We start from the raw sequence: 25,236 nt of genomic DNA, 5'->3' as shown, positions 1-25,236 counted from the left end.
TTATCTATTGATGACCATAACAGGTACATAGCTCAGTGGTTAGTGTGTTGGCTTACAATGTGCATGGTCCGCGGTTCGATTCTCCGTCCAGGCGAAAGGTAAAAAAAATTTTAAAAATTTATAAAATCGTATAATTTCTTCTACATTGTTGGTATTACAGGAAAAGGTGTTAAGAACTAAAAATCCTCGTGGATGTGAGAAAGATGTGAGGGACAATACAATTAGCAAGAAAATAATGTTTTTTTTGAGCTAGTCTTTATGAAATTGTTTTTACATCCTGGAAAAGAATAAACGTTTATCACAAAAAGTATATACTTTTCTTCCAAATACACTTCCTTACAGCGAAAAGCAAATGAGAAACGAACTTTGTTTGTCTAAAATTTCGTTTGGGAGGAAAGAATTATTTTTTTGCGTGTACTGCTACTGTCAATATTTTGCATTGTTGCCGTTTTTTACGGCATCCCAATCTCAAAATTAAATGAAAAAAATCGATACAATGAGTTACTATTTAGCCAGATCCATATGAGTAACGAAATTGTCATTGGGTTTTAGGAAATGCCAAAAAATGACAAATATAGTTTTGTTGTGACATTTTGTATGACTGTCACCACAATAAAAGGGGGAGGTTTTCCACATACACACATACAATTATATTCACAAAACAAAAATTTTTCATCAACAATGGCTTTTCGGTAAGGTGATGATGAGGATATAAAATAAAATTGCGCATCATTTTTGTGTGTTGACACTTAATTCAGGGTTTTAAATTTGCTTAGGCGAGAGAGAATAAGAGCTAAAGGAGGGTAAAATATTTTTTTTTTCCTGGGCTCTTAATGATGATTTATGATAGTGATGATATTTAGGAGAGGATATTTAATTGCTTTTAAACAATTTCCGCTTCATTCATTGTGAATCCTTTGTTATTGGGAATATCTCTTCAAAGATTTTGCAAAAAAAAAAAATACCAATTGATATGGAAACTGTTAATTAAATGTATTGTGTTTGTCTTGTTGAGAACAAGTTATTTTCATTCTCGAAATATAGAACGCCAAGTCGTGTATATTCTTAATGGCTAAATAAATATTTAGTTGCTTTAATTAATCATTCCAAAATTATCTGCTTTGGCTTTCTTTAAAGAATATTTAAATTGTTGATGAATCATTTTGGTAGAAGAAAGATTTAAATGCCTCTGAGATAAACAAAGAAAAAATTTATACTTAAAAATTTGTATTTAAAAATATATAAATATGAAATCAGTTTTTACAGTCATTTGTTTTAAATCGAAGCATCAAAATTTTTTACTACAGACACATCAAGTCAATTACGTAAACCAACAGGATTCAGTGGTACCAAGAATATCACTTATTGTTGAGCTAAAAATAGGATCGGGCAACACATTTTGATACGACAGAATTGTATCTTCTACTGTATCACAATATGAAGATAATTTTACCTAACTTATCCTCATATTGCTTCCTTCTTGTGACTTTTTCTATAAAACATGTGGAAATCTTGGTGTATGCATGTAAATATGTTAGCTGTCCTGTTTTTACCCCCAATCCATGGAGAAAATCTCCATTAGTATATGTTCTTATTCTTTGGTACAAGGTTGATGACGTTGATATTACTATATAGAGCTATTGAGAAATGGGAGAAGGGGGAAAATTGCCGTACATTTGTTTTTGACAGGCTTAAATATTTTGCTTTATTGCAAACAGTACACATACATGCACACAATCCTAACCATTCAAACGAACAAAAACTTATGTTCAATAGCACCCTCAAAAACATACGCTCAGACAAATACGACAATTCCCCAACAACAATCCCCCCCTCAGCCTTTGGACAAATCTGATAAAGTCAGATAAAAATAAGAACACCCATTCGTAACACCCACGTTTGTAGAAACACAGTTACATACTAATACAAATGCAAAACGTGGAAAAAATCACAATATTCCTGATGGAGACTGAACACAAGAACAAAAAAATAAATAAACGCCCTTCATACAGCACACCCACCACCACCCCATATATATTCTCCCCCAAATCACCACACCTTCAGTTTACCCCTCATTGTAATGGTGAAATATCACAACACCCACACATTAAGAATACAAATGTAAACCCTGCTCAATAGCTATTACACCCAATCATACAAAAACACAAGCTTACACAGTCTCACATAAACTTTCTCCTTCTCTCGGCTGCCATATATTCAGCCTAGAGTAACCAGTGTTGCCATTTGATGTGGAAACACAAATGATTTCCATTTTGCTTTTAATAGGAATATTATGTAAAATTATTAAAAATTCCTACAACACAAAAGAGAAATCGTCACTAACGTTTCATATTTTCTTTTATTTGCCTACTATAAAGTCTTAATAAAAATCCTTTAGAATCATTTTAGAGTTTAGCGTTTAAAGCTTTCAACAACAGCCAGAAAAAACGCAATAATGCGAAAATTATGTAAAAAACCTACAGCGTAATACAGCAATAAGCCTACCCATTTTTGGCGTTGTATAAAATCAAGTCAAATGTAATGAAACGGGGAAAGGGAGAATGGGAAATTGGGGGAAACGGAAATGGCTGTTCCACTACTGTTGTTGTGGGTGCAATGGGTGGGGTTGTAAAGGTTCGCCTGAATGGATGTGATTTAAAATAAAATTAAGTTGTTCGTGCTAGCTTTTTTCCTCAACGCATTCGTTGTTTTTATATTGAAAATATTCAAATTCCTTAAATGTTTGTTTACTTTTTTCTCCCTTCCCTTTTTGTGACTACACAAAAAACGATTCTCTCCTTTAAGACCTTTGAATATGTAATTTTGTTCCCATTTTTTTTTTTTTGTTTGTTGGGGAGAAATGGGAAAAGTCTTTGGCTTTATATAGCAAAAAACAACAACATATGCTATCAGATGGGGTAAAAAAGAACCTCCTTTAAATGATTGTAAAAAAGATTTCGAACTGCAATTGACAGTTTTTTAAATGGAAATTAAATTATTTTTTCCTTTCCTCTTTATACGCTTTGCCTTATTTTCTACCCGAAAATGAAAAATGCAAAAAATAGACTACAATAAAGAATGCCATGAACATACATTGAACTTTAGCCATAGTAGTATAACCATGTTGTGTAATAACAAAGAAATATTTCTTTTTCTGGTAATAAAGGCTGGTAAAATTAAAAAAGTTTGTGAAACATTTGTTTTTTAGATTAAAAAATATAATGAATGAAAGGAAAAAATAATAAATAAAAAATAGAAGAAATTATTTGATAATAAAATTGTGAATACAACAATTTTAGGGAATTTTTCGACAATAATATTACAATAAAAAGGAAATAAAATCAAACTTTTCAGGGAAAAAAATGTTTAAATACTTATAAATCATTATATGATAATTTTTTGAAGATTGTGAAAAAAATTAGACACACTGTGGCGTATGCAAAATTAAGCCTGCTTTTTTTACGCCTCCTTTAAAATTTCCCTAATAATAAATCATAAATGTTCTATGATATTTTAAAGTGGTATTACTTCAGTCATACTCTGGTATTACGTTTATAATTTAAAGTACTATTCGATAGACGAAATGAATAAATAAATAATTAAATATTTGAATATTATTTATTTGTAAGAAAACTAGTCTTTAAGCCTCCAGTTTTACATTGGCTTAAATCCTATTCTTAAGTTGTATAAAGTTTTTGTTTCTTTAATTGTCCTAATATTACCATAGTATACATTTGTGCTAAAAATAATCATATTTGTAGCATATTGCTTATTTTGTATTTATTTACTTTTAACAAATGTAACTAAACTTCATCTTAAGTTCTACGACCATTTTCACTTTCTTATCTTTGTCTCTCCTACCACTCCCACCGTTTCGTTACCACTTTATTGGATACGTATATAATTTTCTTAATTTGTCTTTAATTTATTAAGGTCATTCATTTTCTTTAGTTCACCACTCGTCCAACACCCAAAACATCACCTATTGTTTAACACTACAATCTACCGGCATTTAAAATATTGTTTTAGCTATGCTATTGTTATTTTTAAGAGAGAGAGTGAAGAGAAAAATAGATTTCGTCTACTCCACCCTGCTAGCCATTCGGATATTTATCATTTCTCATTGTGACCGTTATTATTGTTGTTGTTTTAACAATGACATGTCAAATGTCATTTCAAATAAGACCCATAAATTATTTTGACTTTAGGCTTCACTCATCCGCTCTCACTCTCTCTTGGTATCATTCATTCCCTATTTAACACATGACCCACGACGATTGATGGTATTTTTGTTTTTATTGTTAGTGTTTATAAGTATTTTTTTTTTTTAGAATATTACGGCATTATTTACTAGGTTTATTTTGCTATTGATGGTGGTAGTGTCGAAATACTTTAACTTTGGGTTTTTGTAATAAAATTTCAAGAGAAGTCTTGAGTTTGAAGAGCGTTAAAAATTAATTTGCCATGGGGTCTTGTAAAATTTCTATCTAATTAATTATAAATATAATTAATTACTAAACAACTCTAATAGGTATTGTATATGGCATTACATAAAAAGAATAATGGGAGGTATAGAATATAAAAACAAATCATATATTCGAAAGAAATTAAGGCCAATTTGGAATATAATTCGTTTATCTAACATATTATTTCATAATACATAAAAAAATCTTTGGCACATACAATTTGATTAAATTAACAATATTTACTTATTACTAATTCTAAAGTAAATGTTCTCAATTTAATTGTTTTCTTTTTTGATATTAACAATTTTCTGCCGTCGGCATGTAGATATCACTTAGATGTATTTTCGTCTCATTTTATCTTCACCATGGTTACTCTGAATGTAGCTGTTATATTGGTTATGTTAAAATGTTTAAAATCAATGTTGAGGGGTGAGAGCCATCAAAGCTGTTAGTTAGCAGTCAGAGAGTCCCCCCTCTTTTTGTAGAGAAGAGCTTTACGTATTTCATCTCCCGTCATTCCCCAACTTGTATAGTTATCGATTGTTGATAAATAACATTTTAACAGCTCTAATCCGCTTTAAACTTTTAAAATGTCAAATGATATTCAATACAACTGCAGTAATGTTGACAGCCACCGATGGGTTGACAACAGCAGAGTATGGAAAACACATATATACAAAACAAAAAATAATCCCCAAGTGATGAAAATAAACAAAAAAAGCACCAATAAGTTGAAAGTGAAATAAAATATTTCGTTACGATTTTTTTTACTTTATTTCCCAAGAGAACAAAATTGGTATTGAAAAATATAAGAGGAAAAATAATATTATGAATTCTTTAAAGTATACAAATCAATTACAAATGATTGTTCGTATATTTTTATTGACTAAGTTATTTTTTATGTATTTTTTATGTGAATTTTTTGTTCCAAATATTCATATTTAAAATTTTTGAAAATGATTTTAAAAAATCAACCTTTAACATTTCATTAAAATTAATTACTCAAGCGATTAAATATTAATTAAAAAATAACACCTCTTTAAATATTGATTGCGGCTACATTTATCTACTTAAAAAAAAACCCTTGTTCAATATATTCCTTCTATCAATTTTTTCTCACATGTAATCAAAACTAAATTTTATAGATTCCTAGAAATTTGTCGCTCTTACTTTTGATATTGTGCTCGTTTTCGTGTTAACCAATTTCTGTTTTTGAATTATATTCAATATAATTTCCACCTTTTCCCCCATCTCTCTCAATTCTTATTATTAAAACGATAAATTATTGTAGGGTTTAGTATGAAATAATTTTTGTAAATGTGTTTGTCCCTTTTGACCTGTATATCAGTTACAGGTGTTAACCTATTATGTCCATGGCCATAACCATCACTTTCGTTAGTTCTCTTTTTTCTGTGTTGGTTAAGATATCCCCGTATTCTCATAGATATTGTGATGGTCTTTTTATTTTCATTTCAATCTCTAAAAACAAAGGAGAGATGATATGAAAGCCTTGACGTAGCCAGCCCTTAGGACAAAAAAAATAATAATTTATGGCGTTTGGTGTATTTCACTCGTCTTCCTTTGTCTTTAAATGACAGTGTTTATTGTTGTAACCTTGCGGCAAAAGGGGATATTTATTTTATTGAATTACAGACTAAATAAATACTCACCTTTTTCGATTATCATTTTATTTTTTATAAATGCATGAATTTTTTATTATGCATTTAGATCAACATAAATATTGGCATTTATGGCCTTAACAATTCATGACTGTTACAAAAAAGAAAATGTTTTTTTGTATAAAGGTTGTTTCTTGGAATTAAAGGGTTTTTTCAGTTATTTTTATTTTATATAAGTAAAATATTTCTTCGTCTTATTGTTTGTGATCTATTTTACTTTAAATATATGAATATCATATTGGTATTAGTAACTATGTCACTTTCTTGTTATTGGCTTTGACGTCGACCCTATGCCGGTGATGATGGCCGATGGGTTGCCTGTCTGTCAGGCGCCATTGTTATTTTCACACTGTTGCCCCATTAATCATTTGGAGTGTTGCCATCATTTTTCTGCTTTTGTTTTTATTGTGTGAAGCTCATATTTCTTATGGGGTTTTTAGTTGGAGCGAGTATTCTGTTTTAGCGACAACTCCAGTATTTATGGTAAATTTATGATTGCGGCAAACTTTAGAGACTGTAAGCAAATTGTTTGAAAAATAAATGGCTTATAAATTTTGTAACAAAAATCCAAAAACATAAAATTAATTAAATTTAATGATTTGTTTATGTTAACAAAAATATTTATTAATTTTTCTTTTCTGTTATATTTTTTAGGTGAGAAACCTTTCAAATGTGAACATGAGGGCTGTGATCGTCGTTTTGCCAATTCCTCGGATCGTAAAAAACATTCACATGTTCATACATCGGATAAACCTTACAATTGTCGCATTAATGGCTGTGATAAATCCTACACTCATCCCTCGTCACTGCGTAAACATATGAAGGTAAGTTTAACGAATAAAAAAAAAAACAATTAACAATAAATACCGACGGCTTTTTTAATGGCGAAATTTAAATATTTTCGATATACAACATTTCCACTTGAAACCTTTTTGAAGCCACATGAAACCTTTTGCAAACCAAATGAAACATTTTGCAAATCAAATGAACCTTTCTTCAAATCAAATGAAGCTTTTTTCACTTCAAATGAGACTTTTTTTAAATCAAATGAAACCTTATTCAAATCAAATGAAACTTTTTCCACTTCAAATGGGACCTTTTTCAAATCAAATGAAAACCGTTTTGCAATTCAAATGAAACCTTTTAGAACATATTTCTTTTTTGACTCGTTTTCGTTTTGTTTTATTTTTTACATTTCATTCCAAATTGCGATAATTTTTTAAAATTTATTGAAAAAAAAATAATATAAAAAATTAAAAAGCGATCAAATTCTATTCCTACATATTATTTATCACAATGAACTGAATAGTCTAAGTGAGCCTGAAACTTAATCGGACTGCCACTTTAACCTAAGAAATTATTCGCATTTATGTTGCTCACACTCCAGCATACCATATTTGAAAAATTTTAAAAAAATATTTAAAAAAATCAATTTGACTTCTTAGCAATTTCTAATTCTCACCATTACCGTTTTCTTCTTTCATTTCCAGGTTCATGGTAACATTGATGAAAAATCACCTTCACATGGATATGATAGTGATGGCGAGGAATCCTCTTCCTCTAGTATAGTTACCGGTGGTGCTCAAACTCCTCCCTCGGCTCGTCTAACCGGCGATGGATCTTCAGCCAATGGCAGCATTAACAAATCCTCACCACACTCCATCAAATCAGAACCAGGACAAAATACAGGCATGCACAATGTTCATCTAGGAGCTTCGTCCGGTGGCAGCAGTAGTACCAATAGTAGTTCCCATCACAATCAACAGCATGGAAACCACCATAGTCATCACAGCAATGGTAGTAGCCAACAAACGCTAACTGGTGGCCAACAACATCAATCACATCATCATCATTTAAATCATCATCAGAGTTCGTCGACCAAATCTCCTGCTTTGCAATTAATGGCTGCCGCTTCATCGGCCTATTTGCCACCACCATTGGGACCTCCACCATCATTGACAGCGGCGGCGGCGGCCAGTGGATCTCATCATCATGGCCATCATCATCATCACCAACCAATGTCGGCAGCCTCTCCATCTTCATCGAGTAGTGCAAATGCTGCCGCCGCCTCGGCTGCCTCTATGTTGGCCGTTAGTGGTGGCCATCATCATCCAAATCATCATTTGTTGTATCATCCAGCAGCTCAACATCATGCCCCTACCGATTGGTATCATGCAGCGGCACCTACAGCAGGAGCTGATGCCATGAATCCTTTGAATCATTTTGGTCATCATCATCATCACCATCATTTGATGCATCCAGGAGCAGCAACTGCTTATTGAACATAGTAGACAGTGTGAATACTGTAGGATTTTTGTTTTGTCGATTTTTTAGGAAAATTTTTTCAATTTTCATTTAAAGAAACAAAGTACTACACTTCCAAGGTTTTTGGGGATTAGGTGTGCCTCCTCATAGCCTCATAATGGAGGTGTAGTCAATGGGCATCTCAGAGAAGCTCAAATCTCATAGAACCCTACCCCCCCATTATACAAAAGTTCCAAAGCAAGCAAATTACTTGTGTTTCTTGGCTTCGTAAGGGAATTTAGAGTACAGATCGCTGTGTCATAAGACATCTCAAAATTCCCAAAACAGAGTCTTATACTCATTACATTTCACAAAGCGGTTACCTTGTTAAAGTTTTTTGATTATTTTTTTTTTTAAGAAATGGAAGATCCTGTGGGCTAAAGGGTGTATTCAAAGTTCTTTCAATTAAAATCTAAAAAAAATTTTGAGATTTTATTTAAAATATGGGTGATTCCAACGGAGCGGGTGTGACATTGTTACTGACTATCTTCTTTATTTTGGTATATTTAATTTATAACAACAATTCATAAAGAGTGATTTAAGTATATATATTTAATTATAGTCAATTGACATACAAGGAAATTTAATAATATTTTAAGTAAAAAAGATATAGCTCGTATATCACCGTATCGGGTGTGACCTTAAGTTTTCCTTAAATCTTGAACAGCAGCTTTCTGTATTGGTTACTGTAAACTTTTTGTATGGTCCGTTAACAAAACATTGTTTTCATAGATTATGGATAGTATACTGCTTATTATAAGCTTTATTCCAAATCATTTCGATTATTATTTAGTTTAATATAAATATATTAATACGTAACGGGTGTGACATGCCAATGTAACGGGTGTGACACAGTCTCAATCTAGATGTGTAATAAGTAAAACAGACAATGCAGATGGCTTTTAAAAACAAAAAATATTTATTTTTATTCTCAAAATCATATTCAGTGTTACTTAAACTTATTGAAGAAACTTCAAATAAAAGAATAAGAAAATAAAAATTTCATTGACAAAAATATGTTTTTAAAACTTAAAAACTTTCTCATAGACATGTTTATATCAGACTTATTTTTTCATTTTCTCCAAAGAATTGACTTTGGTAATATGTTTGTGCTTTTGTTTGAAGACCATTAAAATATTATTAATACACAATATTTTCTGTGTGTGAGATCGTCACTTATAATACCGTAGGAATGACATTCAACTTCTTGTTCCGAATTTCTAGTCCATGCACAGGCAGTAAATATTGTAGCTTGATTGTGGCGCCAATGTGCGCTTTGTATTTCATCTTGGGCAATAATAGCAAAATTTTCTGCAAAATCTAACTGCAAGACGGCTTCGTTTTGGGAAAGCTTTGCTTTTGTCTCTTTAAATAAGCGGCTTTGCTCGTTTTTAACAAAAACGTGAGTATTGAATTTTAATAATTTTGAATTAAATACATTAAGTAGGTCTGCTACGGTGTCTTTCTGGGTAGTTATTTGTAAGCGTCCTTCGGAACATTGCAACCACTGTTTCCAAGATATAGGCGTCAATGTATCGTATTTAAGAGGTATGATTGCAACATTGGTCACACATTGGTTTGTCATACAATTTTCACTTTTTACATCGCAACAGAGCACATCCAAAATTTATTTTGATGATGAGGGAACAGAAGGAAAATGCTATGCAAAGCTTCTGTTAAAAATTGAAATTTGAGTGATATACACATAGACAAACATCATGTGGAATTTCACTAACAATGCAAATGTTTTTGGTCGGTATGAACAAAACTTAGACTTTCCGGCTTTAACGTCCGGATTTTCTTGTCTAAACTGATTATAACACTCTCTAAGACTCATTATTAAATATTGTTTTTGAATTTGAATCCGTTTTCCAGTTATGCGATCTTTTATGGATTTATAATCTTTAATGCCGGGACTTTGACGACTTATATCATCTCGAATGAAAAACTGTTTTATATTTGATATCACCTCTTCAGAAATTGCGTTACTTTTTGTTTCGGTATTATGCAAAGCCTTTGATAATTCCGAAGGAAGTATTTCAGAAGCGATTTCGAATAAAACAGCTTTCTTTTTCGATGGGATCTGCGGTAAGCTTTTTTTACGTTAGTCACAGCTTTCTTCAGCGACCTTATTGATTTATAAGATCCAATATGAGAATTCAAAGAGATTTCGCCCAGATCAATACTTCTCTTTTTTTCTCTGCACTTCTTCTGTCGCTCTCTATCTCTATTCCGTTTTTCTTCCAACGCGTCATTATCCATCACCTTTTTCTTGTTATCCCGACGTTTCTTATCTCTTTCCTTTTCTTTTTCCAGATGTTTTTTTAATTTAGTTGGATCTTTTTTCAACTCAAACCGAAATTTTTGCATTCTATTTTTGAATTCCATATCTGAAATAATGATATTTATATTTTTAAATCAATTAAAAATTGACCACGATTTTTGTGTAACGGGTGTGACAGATCTTATAACGCAACTAATAGCTTAAATATTCAAATGATACTGAAACATTTTAATTAATTTTATACAGCTTAGCTGGGACCTAACTTGCACAAAATATATTATATATATACCTACATAAAATTTATAAAAATTAAACTTTTTATATATTTACCGTATCGGGTGTGACAAATGAGACCCTCCATGTTACAGAGACGCTTATAGCCAATAAATATTTTCAAAAAGTTACGATTTTGCACTATACAATACTTGAAAATATGTACTTTCATGTGGCCAAAAGTCAAATACCATAAAAGGAAAAAATAGGTCGAAAAATAGTGTTGCCAATTTGCCAATAAATGTAGTGCAGCCAACAATTTCATGGTACCCCATGGAAATGTCTTCTTACGAAAAAAACTGTTCCTAAATTTTAACAACTCTTCATGGATATTTAAAATTAGATTGTTCGTGATATCCGTTATGGTATTTTTTTCGCTAAAATCTGTTATATATTTTTAAATGAGCTGGGGTCAGTTTACGTGGAATCACCCATATGTTTTCTAAATAAAACCCTACAATTTCCCCTTTAGCTTAGCTTAAGAGAGCCATTTCTTATAAATGAAATCGAACACACACTCACAGGGTCACCCCAAAAATCTCTCCCTTACTTTGCCTCATAGGTTCTCTCTCTCACTCACTCTCTCTCAAACACACACATTTCCCTCTCATTGTTTGTGCTTTCTTCATGTTATAAACACCAATAAAACTATTCCTATTAAGTTTTACAATTGTAAATTAAAGCCAAATATTTCCTCAAAAAACAAACACACACACAAAATCATTATTATTAAATAAAGAAAAAATTTAAAAAATTATAAAAACACACCCTTAATTAAATACCTGAGCATTAAAAATATTACAAATAATTAAATATTATTAATAATTAAGTTTTGTAAATAGGACAATGACCATACATTGCCAAGCTAAACCGAAGAAATACAAAATCACGTGAATCATAGTTCACGGCTTGTTTTCTCAAAAATTTTGTATTATAGACAAAAAAAAATTATAAAAGCTTAAAAAAGCTTTTTATAGATTTTCTCCCATTATCTCGCTCTCCCCCATACAAAAAAACACAAAATTAAAACTATTTAGTTGTATACGCATGTATTTAGTTTAGTCTACTATTGTTTTAGCCATTAAGCCTTTATGAATTTGTATAAAAAAAAAACACAAAATAACAAAAATTAATTAAATAATAAACCATTAAAACAAGCTTATTAGTACAAAAAAAAAAAAAACAAGAAAACAAAAATCCCAGAAAGCTCTTTATTTTGTCGAAAAAAAACTCACACAAACGAAAAGGGAGTTTACCAACACAACCACTCTCAGACAAAACAAACTTTACACAGGAACTAGAGATACGTAATTATTTTGGCCTTAGTTTTAACTGTTGATTATATCTACATACCTATCTACCCAACATCACCTCCTGTCCTTGCTCCCTAGTTTCAAATATTCATATTCACAAAAACAAACATCCAAAAATAACAACACAATCCGAAGAAAAGGTAAAAAAATATATATTTAACACTCATTAAAGATCATAAAAAAAATAAAACAAAAAATTTAACACCGTCTTTTTATTTCATATATGTTGTATTTTGCCCAAGGGGGAAGTTCTATGTGACTTTGTTGGCGTTTTTAATTTCCCCGTTTTATAGCATCATCGTAGCGACTAATTTTTAATGGCGATTGTTTAAATGCGTTCGATCCATCGTATCCAATTGGCTATTCGATATTTCATTATTTTATTGGCCGCCTCTGCTTACAAATTGGTATTTATTATGTCTTTGGGTTGTCGTTATTGGTTTTTGTTTTTGATTTTCATTGACAGCGATCTCATTAGCAATTTAAATCGTAGTCGTGGAAAATATTTTATTGAATACAAGTATTTTATGTGCAGACATTTTCGTTTGTTACCTAAAGTTAGCTGAAATTTATACTATTAGTCTGTATGTGGTCGGGGTATTAATTTAATGTACAAGGAAATATTACTATCAGAACTATGGTACCTAGACCCTTCATCAGTGTTACTCTTGAAAATTTCTAAAACGTGGCACAAAAAGTGCCATTCATCAAAAAAGATGAATCAGCGTTACCGTTGAGAATTTCTAAAACGTGACACAAAAAGTGTCACTCGTTATAAAAAGTGACACACTCATACTAAAAAGTGGCAAACTTTTTCCGTCAAAAATGTTCTTTCTCCCCATCCAAAAATAGGATTTTGCTCTGGGAGGTGATCATATTCCTTCTCTGAGTGTATAATATAGAAAATTTTCGTTTCGTACTTTTAGGCGATATACGTGTCCACTGAAAACATTATGGAGAAAACTGTTGAGTAAATGATGGAGGTAGTTAACTTTTTAATAAATATCGAATATGAATAATTTCCTGTCTGTCCGCCCACCTGTCCTTTTGTTTGTCACAATTCTTTTTCGGTCTTCATGAAATCGAATTAAAGAGCAAAGTATTTAGAAAATTGGATCAAATTAAAATATAGCTCTCCAAATCAGGATTATCGAAAATGTTGATCCCAGAATAGGAAAATACGGAACGGAAAATCATTTGAAATTTATATGAAAGTACTATATACAAATGTCAAACAATAACTATTGATTTCAATTATCTCAGCTGATAGGAAATATTCAACCTACCATAGTTTTTCCGGCAGCTACATCCACAATTACTTAGTGTGATTATCGTTCAAAACAACCTCAATTTTCAGTAGGTGCTTTTGACATTGTCTTCATATTTTATTCCAACTTATTGTGTAGTAAGAAGCCATATCTAATCTTCAACAAAACATTGTCAACGGTGACAATAGTTTCTTAAGTCTTACATTGACATCATGGATGGTAATCCCCTTCTTGTAACGAGAACAAAATTCTCCACGATAATAGCATTTTAGATTGTGACTATGTCCTTTTAATTGGGAACAATTTCTTTTCTCCCATATCACATCTTTTAGACAATGATTTTGTTCTTATAATGTAGAAAAGTTGAGATCATAATATGACATATGAGGTTAGGTTAAGTACACAGACAAAATTTCCGTAGTTAAACTAATGCTAAATTTAACTTATTTTTATTGCAAAAAAATTATTTGTTTGTAGTTAAATTTTATTATTGTTAGCGAAATTTTGCACAATGAAATTTTTGTTATTTTTTTTTTAAGTATGTTATATGGAATGATTTTACTGAACTTTTTTTATTCATTTGGACAAATCTTACATATTTGTGGTAAATCTTTTTACTACAAACTTAGAACTGCTTACCTTCGTTTTTAAATACAATTTTATTTATTTATATAGGCAATTTTTTCGACGAATAAAAGTGCGTGAAATTGCTAATATCATGGGCATCTGAAATGATCGAGTCCATTTATTTTGCATGAAGAACTACAGATGAAAGCTTTCTGCAAGATGGGTGCCGCATTTGTTAACTGTCGATCAAAAACGCATAAGAATGAACATTTCTCAAGCTTGTTTGGATCGTTTTAAGCGAAATAAAATGGATTTTAAGCGTCGTTTCAGAACTGTTGATGAGACATGGATCCACCACTATACTCCAGAGACAAAAGAACAATCCAAACAATGGATTGAAGCTAGAGGAAGTGCCCCAAAGAAGGCAAAAACAATTCAATCGGCTGGTACACTGAAAAAAATATTGTCGTGAGGTCAAAGATTTCATGTCTTTAAAATACGAATACAAATTTTGCTTAGCATAGAAGACGCATTTCTCTAAAATAAAGTCCTTGTCCAAAAGTCGATAAACTTTTCAATAAAGTCGTATTGTCCTTATAATTAAGTGATTTGACTTAAAAATGGGTATCTTAACATGAAAGAAAAAATTTATAGGCTAAGGTCAACTTGACTTTAATAATTCAGAAAAATTCTTTAAATTTAATGAAATTGTCTTTAAATTTGTTGTCTTTTTGCATCTTGACTACAAAGCAAAAAATCGTTCAAATATAGGACATGTTTTTCAAAACTTTATTTTAAAGAAGTTTGTTACTTCAAACATAGCATAATTTCTACTGGAAGTCGAGTTCTAATTTGGAAAATAAAGTTGCCGTTAACTCGTTTTTAAAGGACTTTGATAGCATATGAAGAAAAAAAGCTGAGAAAGCGAAAAATTAAAATTTGCTTCCTAGAAGCAAGTACACAAAACCTAAATTTAAAAGAGAATTGTGTCTTAAAAGTATCCTTACTTGTATTCTCCGCTTCTTTGGCTCGGAATCAATACCAAATTTTTAAAAGTGAAGACAAAATCTTTGGAACCGAGTATGCTTTTTTTCAGTGTAAGGTTATGGCAACGGTTTTTTGGAACTTCAAAGGTATTTTATTGATTGACTATCTGCAAAAGGGTAAAACAATAAATTCAGAGTGCTATTGCAACCTTTTGGATCAATTAAATGTACAAATTCAAGGAAAACATCCTGGCTTACAACACAAAAAAATAAATTTTCATCAAGACAACGCACCAGCGCACAAGAGTGTTTTAACCATGGCTAAAATCAACGAATTAAATTACGTGTTGCTTGACCACCTCCTGATTTAGCTCCCAGTGACTTTTACTTGTTCCCAAGTCTAAAAAAATTCCTTGCTGGCAAGCGTTTTACCTCAAATGAAGATGCAATTACAGTAGTAAACCACTTTTTTGAAGCCCTTGAGGAAAACTATTTTAATCAAGGGATAGAATTGCTAGAAAAGCGTTGGAGTAAGTGTATTGAAGTTTCAGAGTATTATATTGAAATATAAAAAAATTTTTGAAAAACTAACTATTCTCTTTCATTTATAGGCTAAGAAGGTTCCGAACCGCCCTCGTACCATCACGAACATAATTTTTTCTCACTAATTTAAAAAAATAAATATCTTATATATTTTATTTGTTATTTATTATATTATTTTACTATATTATTTTTTAACAATCCCTCCGTATACCATAACAACGCGATTCCAACGAAAAAACAACCCACGCGCAAACATACCGATTACATCGATGGCAGGTATCAATTACAGGTACACGCAAAGAAAAAAAACGTGTACCGAAAACGTTTTTCTTTTGTTAGAGTTTTTTGAATTGCTTCGAAAATTTTAAACTTTTATCACCAAAAAAATTCGTTTGTTACAAAATTTTTATTTTTTCAATAAAAAAAGTTATTTTTGAAACAACAACACAGTCCATTTCGTTTATATCAAACACTGTTCTTTTCTGACTTTAAGTCTTTAATAAGACACATTTTACAGTTCAAAATTTAATATACTACAATGTAATGTTGAACATTTTTTCGGAATCTTCCGAACATATCTGGAATATATGTAAAAAAAAAACTTTGGTCGAAGTAGGGATCGAACCCACGACCCTTGACATGCAAGTCGGACGTAGCAACCACTGCACCACGGTGCCAAACTAAATGTTTGTTTCTGTTAAATAAACTTTGTTTATTCGGTTCGTGGGCGCCGCAAGCTATGCTATATAAATAATTTATATGGATATTTATCTATTGATGACCATAACAGGTACATAGCTCAATGGTTAGTGTGTTGGCTTACAAAGTGTATGGTCCGCGGTTCGATTCTCCGTGCAGGCGAAAGGTAAAAAAAAAATTAAAAATTTATAAAATCGTATAATTTCTTCTACATTGTTGGTATTACAGGAAAAGGTGTTAAGAACTAAAATACATCGTGGATGTGAGAAAGATGTGAGGGAAAATGCAATTAGAGGGAAATTCAATTTTTTTTTTGAGTTTGTCCTTATGAAATTGTTTTTACATCCTGGAAAAGAATAAATGTTTATCACAAAAAGTATATACTTTTCTCCCAAATACACTTCCTTACAGCGAAAAGCAAATGAGAAACGAACTTTGTTTGTCTAAAATTTCGTTTGGGAGGAAAGAATTATTTTTTTTTTGCGTGTAGAAAAAGAAATATAGGAAAATTGCCTATATTCTAACAAGTGTGTCTCCTTAAGTTTTAAAAGGATTGAATAGTTCTTAGTACGAATGAACTAAAATATTTTTCTATGCCAAGTGTTATTCGTATGTATGATGCGCTTTACAGACTATCAGTTATTCCGGACGACAGTGCTCGTGTCGAACATATCCCATATGTTGTGCACATTATAAGTTAAGTCCGAAGGCATAATCGGTACTGCTGCATGTTTATGGGATCGATAACATATATACCGATTATTTAGTCATCGCCGACAAGTCGTATCGATCCGACACACTGTAAGATTCTTTACAAACACCGACATTCCGTCCGGAATAACTGATAGTCTGTAAAGGGCATGATAAGCTTTCTATAATAAAGAAAGTCAGAATTATCATTTTATAAGAAATTTTACAAAATTTCAGGAAACTTGGTTTTAGTTCATATTTTCTTTATTTTTACGAATGCTTTGTTATCAGTGAATAAAATTTTCTTGTTCAGTAGTAAATTCTTATACCCAGCGAAGAAAACACTATTAGTAAAATGCCATGCCTTATTCTAGTTAATGAACTATTCCTAACTGCTTCCAGTTTAGGATTTTTTTTATTGAAGCAAGTAAATTTTATTATTTTAAACAAAAATTTAACTTAATGGAAATAAATTGGCTAAAGTAAATTTATTAACATTTTTTCCTTTAGTTCCGAAGGCACTTTTTTTGTGGGTGTAGGTATGTGGCATCACGTTATTTTTAGGGTAACTTAGACTATTCAGTTAATTGTGACACCTCATGTAGTTAACTTTTCTTTTATCTATGAGTACGGCCCAATTGCATATTTGGCTCAATGGCAATGTATCTTCTTTGATATTTTATTTAGCTAATTGGACCTAAATTGATTGAAGTAAAGAAGAAACCTTCAATTACATTTTTATAGCCGAATCGCATCGGGGAAAACACATAGATAAGCTATGAAACACTCAGTATTACTGAGAGAGGATAATGACCGCTGAAAAATTGTTTGGTATTTGGTCGAAAATGGGATTGAACCCATTACTCTATGTATAAAAGGTGCATATACTATTCATTGCGCCACGGTGGCTCCCACAATGATTCGTTTTGTATATAACATAAAATAATTCATTTTCCCTTTGCACATTATGACCGTTTACATTATAATCTTGAGTAATATTATCGATATTGCAATATGTACAAAGTCCATTATCGAAATTAGGATCACGAAAAGTAAAGCAAATTATGACATTGGAGATAAAAAAAAATGAATACATCTATTACAAAAACAAAACTAAAATCCACGACTATATTTTGCAAGTATATAGTACATATTTCTTGATATAAATCATCCATTGCATCCTCACTTAATACACTTCCATTTGTTAAACATTGTTTTTAAATTGCGATAGCAAAATACACCAGTGAATGAAAAATTGATTGAGTTTTGCATTCATTAGCAAACATTAATCGTTTCTCCTCGCATCATCGACTGTGAAGAAAATACAGTAAGCATCATTAAAATAAACATGATTTGTTTTTTTTTTTCTCTCACCATACCAATGGCTTTCGCTCGTTTATGTTAAATTTATTAAAAGTTCAATTAAATGAATTTTTCATGGTATGAAATTGGCAACAATAATTTTTAAATATGCCAAAAAGTGAACCACAATATACTGTCTTACACCACCATGCCAGTTTCCATCGGTGGCGGTGTTTTGGGATAATATATATAAAACATCAATGATGTGTTTTTTCTATCGATATTTTATTTTTTTCAATGAAGTTTCAAATATTGAGTAGTGGTAAAATAGGAGAGGAAAGGAAAAAAAAACTCTTTAACAACATCTAGACTTTTTTAAAGCGATTTATGTTTTTTTAATTAACCTCGCAATTTGTTACGTTACTCGTACCAAATATACCGAAAATCGAATCTTTGATTGAACCTTTTTTTTTTGTGGCTAACAATTTCTTATTCACACCTTACTTATTGCTTTTTTGAGTGTATGCTACAAGAGGTATTTCTTGTCTGAGATAAATGTTGGGAACTTATGGTCAAAGTCATGTCATGTAATCCCAGCAAAAAAAGCTTAGCAATAAAAGCAATAAAAATATTCTTTTCAGATCCGCAAGTTGTGCAAAGTTGGTTCAAAAGCAATTACTTTTACCTGGGCTTGTCCTAGGGCAGATGACAATCTTTTTAAATATCCGCTGCATTGATTTCATATAAGTTTTTCATATGCGTATTTAGGATTTTACTTAAAAAAGGAAAAAAATAAACTTTTATCTCTACGTAAAGACGTTTTGAATAATACTTGCAAATATTTTATCGCAAATGGATCGGTACACTTTTCAAATATTTTTGAAGAATGTTAATTATTTTATTTATACAAAGTTAAATTCAGAAAATTTGAATTTATTGCGAAAACTGCGGGCAACAAAGGATTTTTTGTGAAGTGAAAATTAAGTCTATCTCTAGAAGAGCAGTTTTCGATGTACTTGAAAAACGTGAATTTTTTTGCTGGTTTATTTATCTCTTATCCAAACGATTCAAATTTTTAGTTTTCTTTTAAAGATTGTTTCTTTAAATTTATTAAATACGTTTTATGTTATAAAATGTAGTCTAAATACTTTTTTTTATTAAATCCATACCTTTTCCATTAAAATAGAATTTTAATATTTTTTGTCGCATTTGATATTTGGTGAAATTTCTACATTTCGCATGCGTAAAAAATTCTTCAATATTTTATTATCAATATTCTTCAAAAACTAAACGGTAATACATTTTCCAACATCGAACCATATCAACGATATATAAAAAGTTATCTTCAATTTGTTTAGTTTTAATGCAGGGTAATTTATATTCGTTCATGTCGATGTTTAGTTGGGGTTTGTTTCTTTTTTGACTTCATAGAAAAAGCTTTGTGCGTGCAATCACCAGCAGACTGTTTGTCTATTTGAAGCGCTTGCTGTTAGTCTTCCTATTTTTTTCAGGTTGGTCCAAAGGTGTGGTATGGGGTCATCTTATAAATGCGTAACGAATCGTAAGAGCTTACCTTTCTAGTTTGTTTTTTTCTTCTTTCTGTTGATCATATTCGATTTGTTTTTTTTCACTTATAGCCGGGAATTTCTTCTAACCGCAATGTTTTATAACCGGCAAATTTTGATTTATTGTCTAGAAAATGTTTGAATTGAACGTTGTAGATATTTTTGTATTTTTTTCTTTCCATTTTTGTTTTTAGTTTTTTTCTCTCGGCGATTAATTCAAGTTGGTGGTAGAGGTGGCTGACTGGCTATTTGGTTACAGTAGTTGTTTCTTTAAAAGGAATTGATAAAACGTTGGGCAGTATAGTAGCGGACAATTCAATGGAGATTGTAAGAAGGGCCTTTTGTAAAGTCGAGGATTTTTCAGTAACCTGGAAGTAATACCATCTTTATTTTTCAATATATACAAAAACCAATAAATAGACGTCGAAGGTGGATTAACAGTGTCGTTGTTTGTCTGATCATCGTAAAATAATGGCAATCTTTAATTTATTTCCTTTCCTTCTTAATTTTGAAGAAACAATTTTTTAGAAATATATAAACTTATGTTCGTTCTGTTAAAATCTCGGTGAATCTTCCAAAGAGAAGATGAGTACATCGTATGCTCAATTGGTGTACAGTATTTACACACATAAACAACAGCACTGTTATTCTTGAGACATCTAACAGGTTGGCTGATAAGTCCCCGGTCTAACAAAGAAAAACAATTTTTTTTGTCAAAATTCGTTTTTATTATTCAACATAGTTCCCTTCAAGAGCGATACAACGATTATAATAACCTTCTAATTTTTTGATATCATTTTGGTAGTACTCCTTTGGTTTTGCCTCAAAATAGGCCTCAGTTTCGACTATCACCTCTTCATTGCAGCCAAATTTTTTCCCTGCGAGCATCCTTTTGAGGTCTGAGAACAAAAAAAGTCGCTGGAGCCAGATCTGGAGAATACGGTGAGTTGGGAAGCAATTCGAAGCCCAATTCATGAATTTTGCCATCGTTCTCAAAGACTTGTGGCACGGTGCGTTGTCTTAGTGGAACAACACTTTTTATACCCACCACCATAGGATGGGGAGTATATTAACTTTGTCATTCCGTTTGTAACACATCGAAATATTGATCTAAGACCCCATAAAGTATATATATTCTGGGTCGTGGTGAAATTCTGAGTCGATCTGAGCATGTCCGTCCATCCGTCTGTTGAAATCACGCTAACTTCCGAACGAAACAAGCTATCTACTTGAAACTTGGCACAAGTTTTTGTTATTGATGTAGGTCGGATGGTATTGCAAATGGGCCATATCGGTCCACTTTTACGTATAGCCCCCATATACACGGACCCCCAAATTTGGCTTGCGAGGCCTCTAAGAGAAGCAAATTTCATCCGATCCGGCTGAAATTTGGTACATGGTCCCATATAAACCGATCCCCAGATTTGACCTCCGGAGCACCTTGGAAGAGCAAAATTCTTCCCATTCGGTAGAAATTTGGTACGTGATGTTAGTATATGGTATCCAACAACCATGCAGAAATTGGTTCCTATCAGTCCATAATTATATATAGCTCCCATATAAACCGATCGCCAGATTTGACCTCCTTTTGGAGAAGCAAAATTCATCCGATCTGGTTGAAATTTGGTACGTGGTGGTAGTATATGATATTTAACAACCATGCCAAAAGTGGTCCATATCAGTCCATAATCATTTATAGCCGCCATATAAACCGATCCCGATATTTGGCTTTGGAGCTTCTTGGAGGAGCAAATTTCATCCGAGTGAGTTGAAATTTGTGGATGACAGTCTTTCGTAGAAGTTTCGTAGAAATTTCCTCCATGGTGGAGGGTACATAATATTCGGCCTGACCGAACTTACGGCCGTATATACTTGTTTCTTCTTCATATGGGGCCGTTTTGAAGCGATTTCGACCTTCAAACGCTCCAATATCGCCATATAATAGTCACTGTTGATGGTTTTTTCCTTCTCAAGATAATCGATAAAAATTATTCCATGCGAGGGTACATAAGATTCGGCCTGACCGAACTTACGGCCGTATATACTTGTTTCTTCTTCATATGGGGCCTTTTTGAAGCGATTTCGACCTTCAAACGCTCCAATATCGCCATATAATAGTCACTGTTGATGGTTTTTTCCTTCTCAAGATAATCGATAAAAATTATTCCATGCGCATCCCACAGAGGCCATTACTTTGCCAGCGGACTTTTGAGTCTTTCCACGCTTCGGAGACGGTTCACCGGTCACATATCGACGGAAAAACTCGGGTGTATTACGAGTTAACAGCTGCAAACACCGCTCAGAAACACGTTGTTTTTGGTCAAATGTGAGCTCGCGCGGCACCCATTTTGCACAGAGCTTCCGCGTATCCAAATATTTATTAATGATATGACCAACACGTTCCTTTGATATCTTTAAGGCCTCTGCTATCTCGATCAACTTCAGTTTACGGTCATTCAAAATCATTTTGTGGATTTTTTGATGTTTTCGTCGGTAACCACCTCTTTCGGGCGTCCACTGTGTTCACCGTCCTCCGTGCTCATTTCACCACGCTTGAATTTTGCATACCAATCAATTATTCTTGATTTCCCTGGGGCAGAGTCCGGAAACTCATTATCAAGCCAAGTTTTTGCTTCCACCGTATTTTTTCCCTTCAGAAAACAGTATTTTATCAGAACACGAAATTCCTTATTTTCCATTTTTTTTTCACAATAACAAAAGGTGCTTCACAAAAGACGCTCTATCTCACAAACTAATTGACTTACAAACGTCAAATTTTGACACGAATCATTTGAAGGTTGGTACTATATAAAAATAAAATGCGTTTAATACTAGCGACGCCATCTATGTGTCAGACCGGGGACTTATCAGCCAACCTGTTATGTATTTCTTGGTCCATGTACACACTACTGTTAAAAATACATTAAGTTCGATTACAGAGTTACCAATGTTACAATTAAATTTTCAAAATTTTGGCCTTTGGATTTTGGATTTACACTTTTGAGATTTTCATTATTTTATTCTACAAAAACGCTCCGATATATTATTTATATTATAACATAAGGCCCTCCCCTCAATTCACCACTGCATTGAAATCTTCAATCGATATATAATCTTGGGCAAATGATAACCATCGATTATTCGTTCATTCGTTCTCTGTGTTAAAGCAAATGTACTCAATTAAATGCAACGAAGTTTACGGTTTCAAACACGCAATTCCGATGTTTATTTAGTTTTTGCTGTTTTGTTTTTTTTTTTTTTGCACCATGTTTTTAATTTCGATAGTTTTTTATCTTCAATTTGATTCATATCTATGAACGATACACGCGCTATGAAGTGAAATCCACTGAGGTTAGCAGAGCGAGCAAATGAGCGATAAGCATTTGGCACACGTTGATTTCAAAATCAGGAGCCAAAAAAAAATCCATTCATAATTCGTTGGATTAAAAGCACAGCAACAACAACAACAACAAAACAACAACCATCGATTACATGGGAAATTTGATATTGCAGACGATACAAAAGAGATAGGAGCAAACAACATCGATGAACATTTCATCAATTAATAAACGCAAAATTATAGTCATTGGCAGAAGCGTTGCTTAATCTCTTAATGCCTTAAATAACTCAAGAAATTTGTTATAATTTTGTATAGTATCCAGTTATTCTAAGGGCAGATGTTGAATGTGAACCACACATAAACGCCAAGTTTTCTTCTGATTTTTTTTTTTTAACATTTCTCTATTCCAGACTTACTCAATTTGAACCATGGAGAGATACACAATCCAACAACGTGTTAAATAGTTCCAAGAAATGGCAACATTGGATGATCAATTTTCGTAGAAAATCATCTTCAGTGTTGAGGCACATTTTCACCTCAGTGGATTCGTCAATAAACAGAATTGCCGCATTTGGGCGAATGAGAATCCAAGAGTGATTGTCGAAAAAACAATGCACCCACAAAGAGTGACTTTTTGGTGCGGTTTATGGGCTGGCGGCATCATCGGGCCGTATTTTTCCCAAAATGAGGGCGGTCAGGCAGTTACTGTGAATGGTGTTCGCTATCGTGAGATGATAACGAACTTTTTATGGCCCGAATTGGAAGATGGATGTGGACGATATTTATGTGGTTTCGGCAGGACGGTGCCACTTGCCACACAGCTAACGAAACAATAGCTCTTTTTCGCAACTTTGTTAGCCGTGTTATCTCACGTAATGGCCACACAGCTAACGAAACAATAGCTCTTTTTTGCAACTTTGTTAGCCGTGTTATCTCACGTAATGGCGATGTCAATTGGCCGCCAAGATCATGTGATTTGACACCGTTGGACTTTTTTCTTTGGGTGAAGAATCTTGGAGTAACTTTTAATGAGAATTTGACTTGGTCTGATCATATTAATGCTAACTGTGGTAAAATATACGGTATGTTGCGTAATCTTTGGTACACTCAAGCGTTTACACCTTTTCGTATAAGACTGCTGTTGGCCAAATCCTATGTCCTCCCTACTTTGTTGTATTGTTGTGAAATTTTCTCTGGATGTAACACCACCGACTTAAAAAAAACTAACAACCACGTTCAACAATATTGCCCGCTATGTCTTCGGATTGAAACGTTATGATAGTGTGACACTTTTTGCGAACAAAATTTTTGGTATCCCGTTTGACAAATACGTTCAACTCAGAACTCTGTTATTCCTCCAAAAAATTATACACACAAAGGAACCATCATACCCCTACGAAAGATTAACATTCCGTAGATCCAACCGTGGTAACAATTTGATACAGACTCGACATAGAAGTCAGTTATCTGAGCGGCAGTTTTATATATATGCGACTCGTCTCTGGAATCAGTTACCCAATCAACTTCAACGTATATACAACACAATGCAGTTCAAGACGAAGCTAACAAAATATCTAATTCAGGGCGATTAAATAACAAAAAAAAAATTATTAATATCTAATTCATAACCATATTATATGTAATTCCTATTCATAATTATTATTATTATACTTCTTAAAATATCTTAAAATATCTACTTATTATATTTATTATAACATTATTGATTCTAATACTCATTATAAGATATATATCTTGTGTATTAGGAACCCAAAATAAATAAATGAAATGAAATGAAATTTGACAAGTATTTAGCACCTACTCCATTACAAAAAATGTAAGGATATTCGTTTCCATAATGCATTAAAATTAAAAAAATTCACTGCATAAATGTCTTGGAGTAAACTACGATATCGGTTGAATTCTAGTACTTGACAGAGCTTCATCACTAAAAATTGAA

The 25,236-nt window shown here is 32.2% G+C and overlaps 2 protein-coding genes across 2 annotated transcripts in view; one reads left to right on the top strand and one right to left on the bottom strand.

Annotated features, from left to right (window-relative positions):
• The window catches only part of opa (Zic family member odd paired), a 34,088-nt gene extending 21,567 nt beyond the window's left edge, over nt 1-12,521 (top strand). Inside the window, exons 2-3 of the mRNA XM_075289055.1 lie at nt 6,800-6,969; nt 7,636-12,521. Of these exons, the coding sequence (XP_075145170.1) occupies nt 6,800-6,969; nt 7,636-8,427 (962 nt within the window). The 3' untranslated portion in view covers nt 8,428-12,521. The remainder of the gene's footprint in view (nt 1-6,799; nt 6,970-7,635) is intronic.
• Nucleotides 1-25,236, bottom strand: part of LOC142220117 (uncharacterized) — a 328,359-nt gene that overhangs the window by 162,680 nt on the left and 140,443 nt on the right. The gene's annotated exons all lie outside the window — the stretch shown is intronic.

The sequence above is a fragment of the Haematobia irritans genome, chromosome 1, assembly GCF_050003625.1.
Source record: "Haematobia irritans isolate KBUSLIRL chromosome 1, ASM5000362v1, whole genome shotgun sequence".
Taxonomy (NCBI): Eukaryota; Metazoa; Arthropoda; class Insecta; order Diptera; family Muscidae; genus Haematobia; species Haematobia irritans.
Note: the sequence above shows the minus strand (reverse complement) of the source record. Positions and strands in the feature narration are given on the sequence as shown.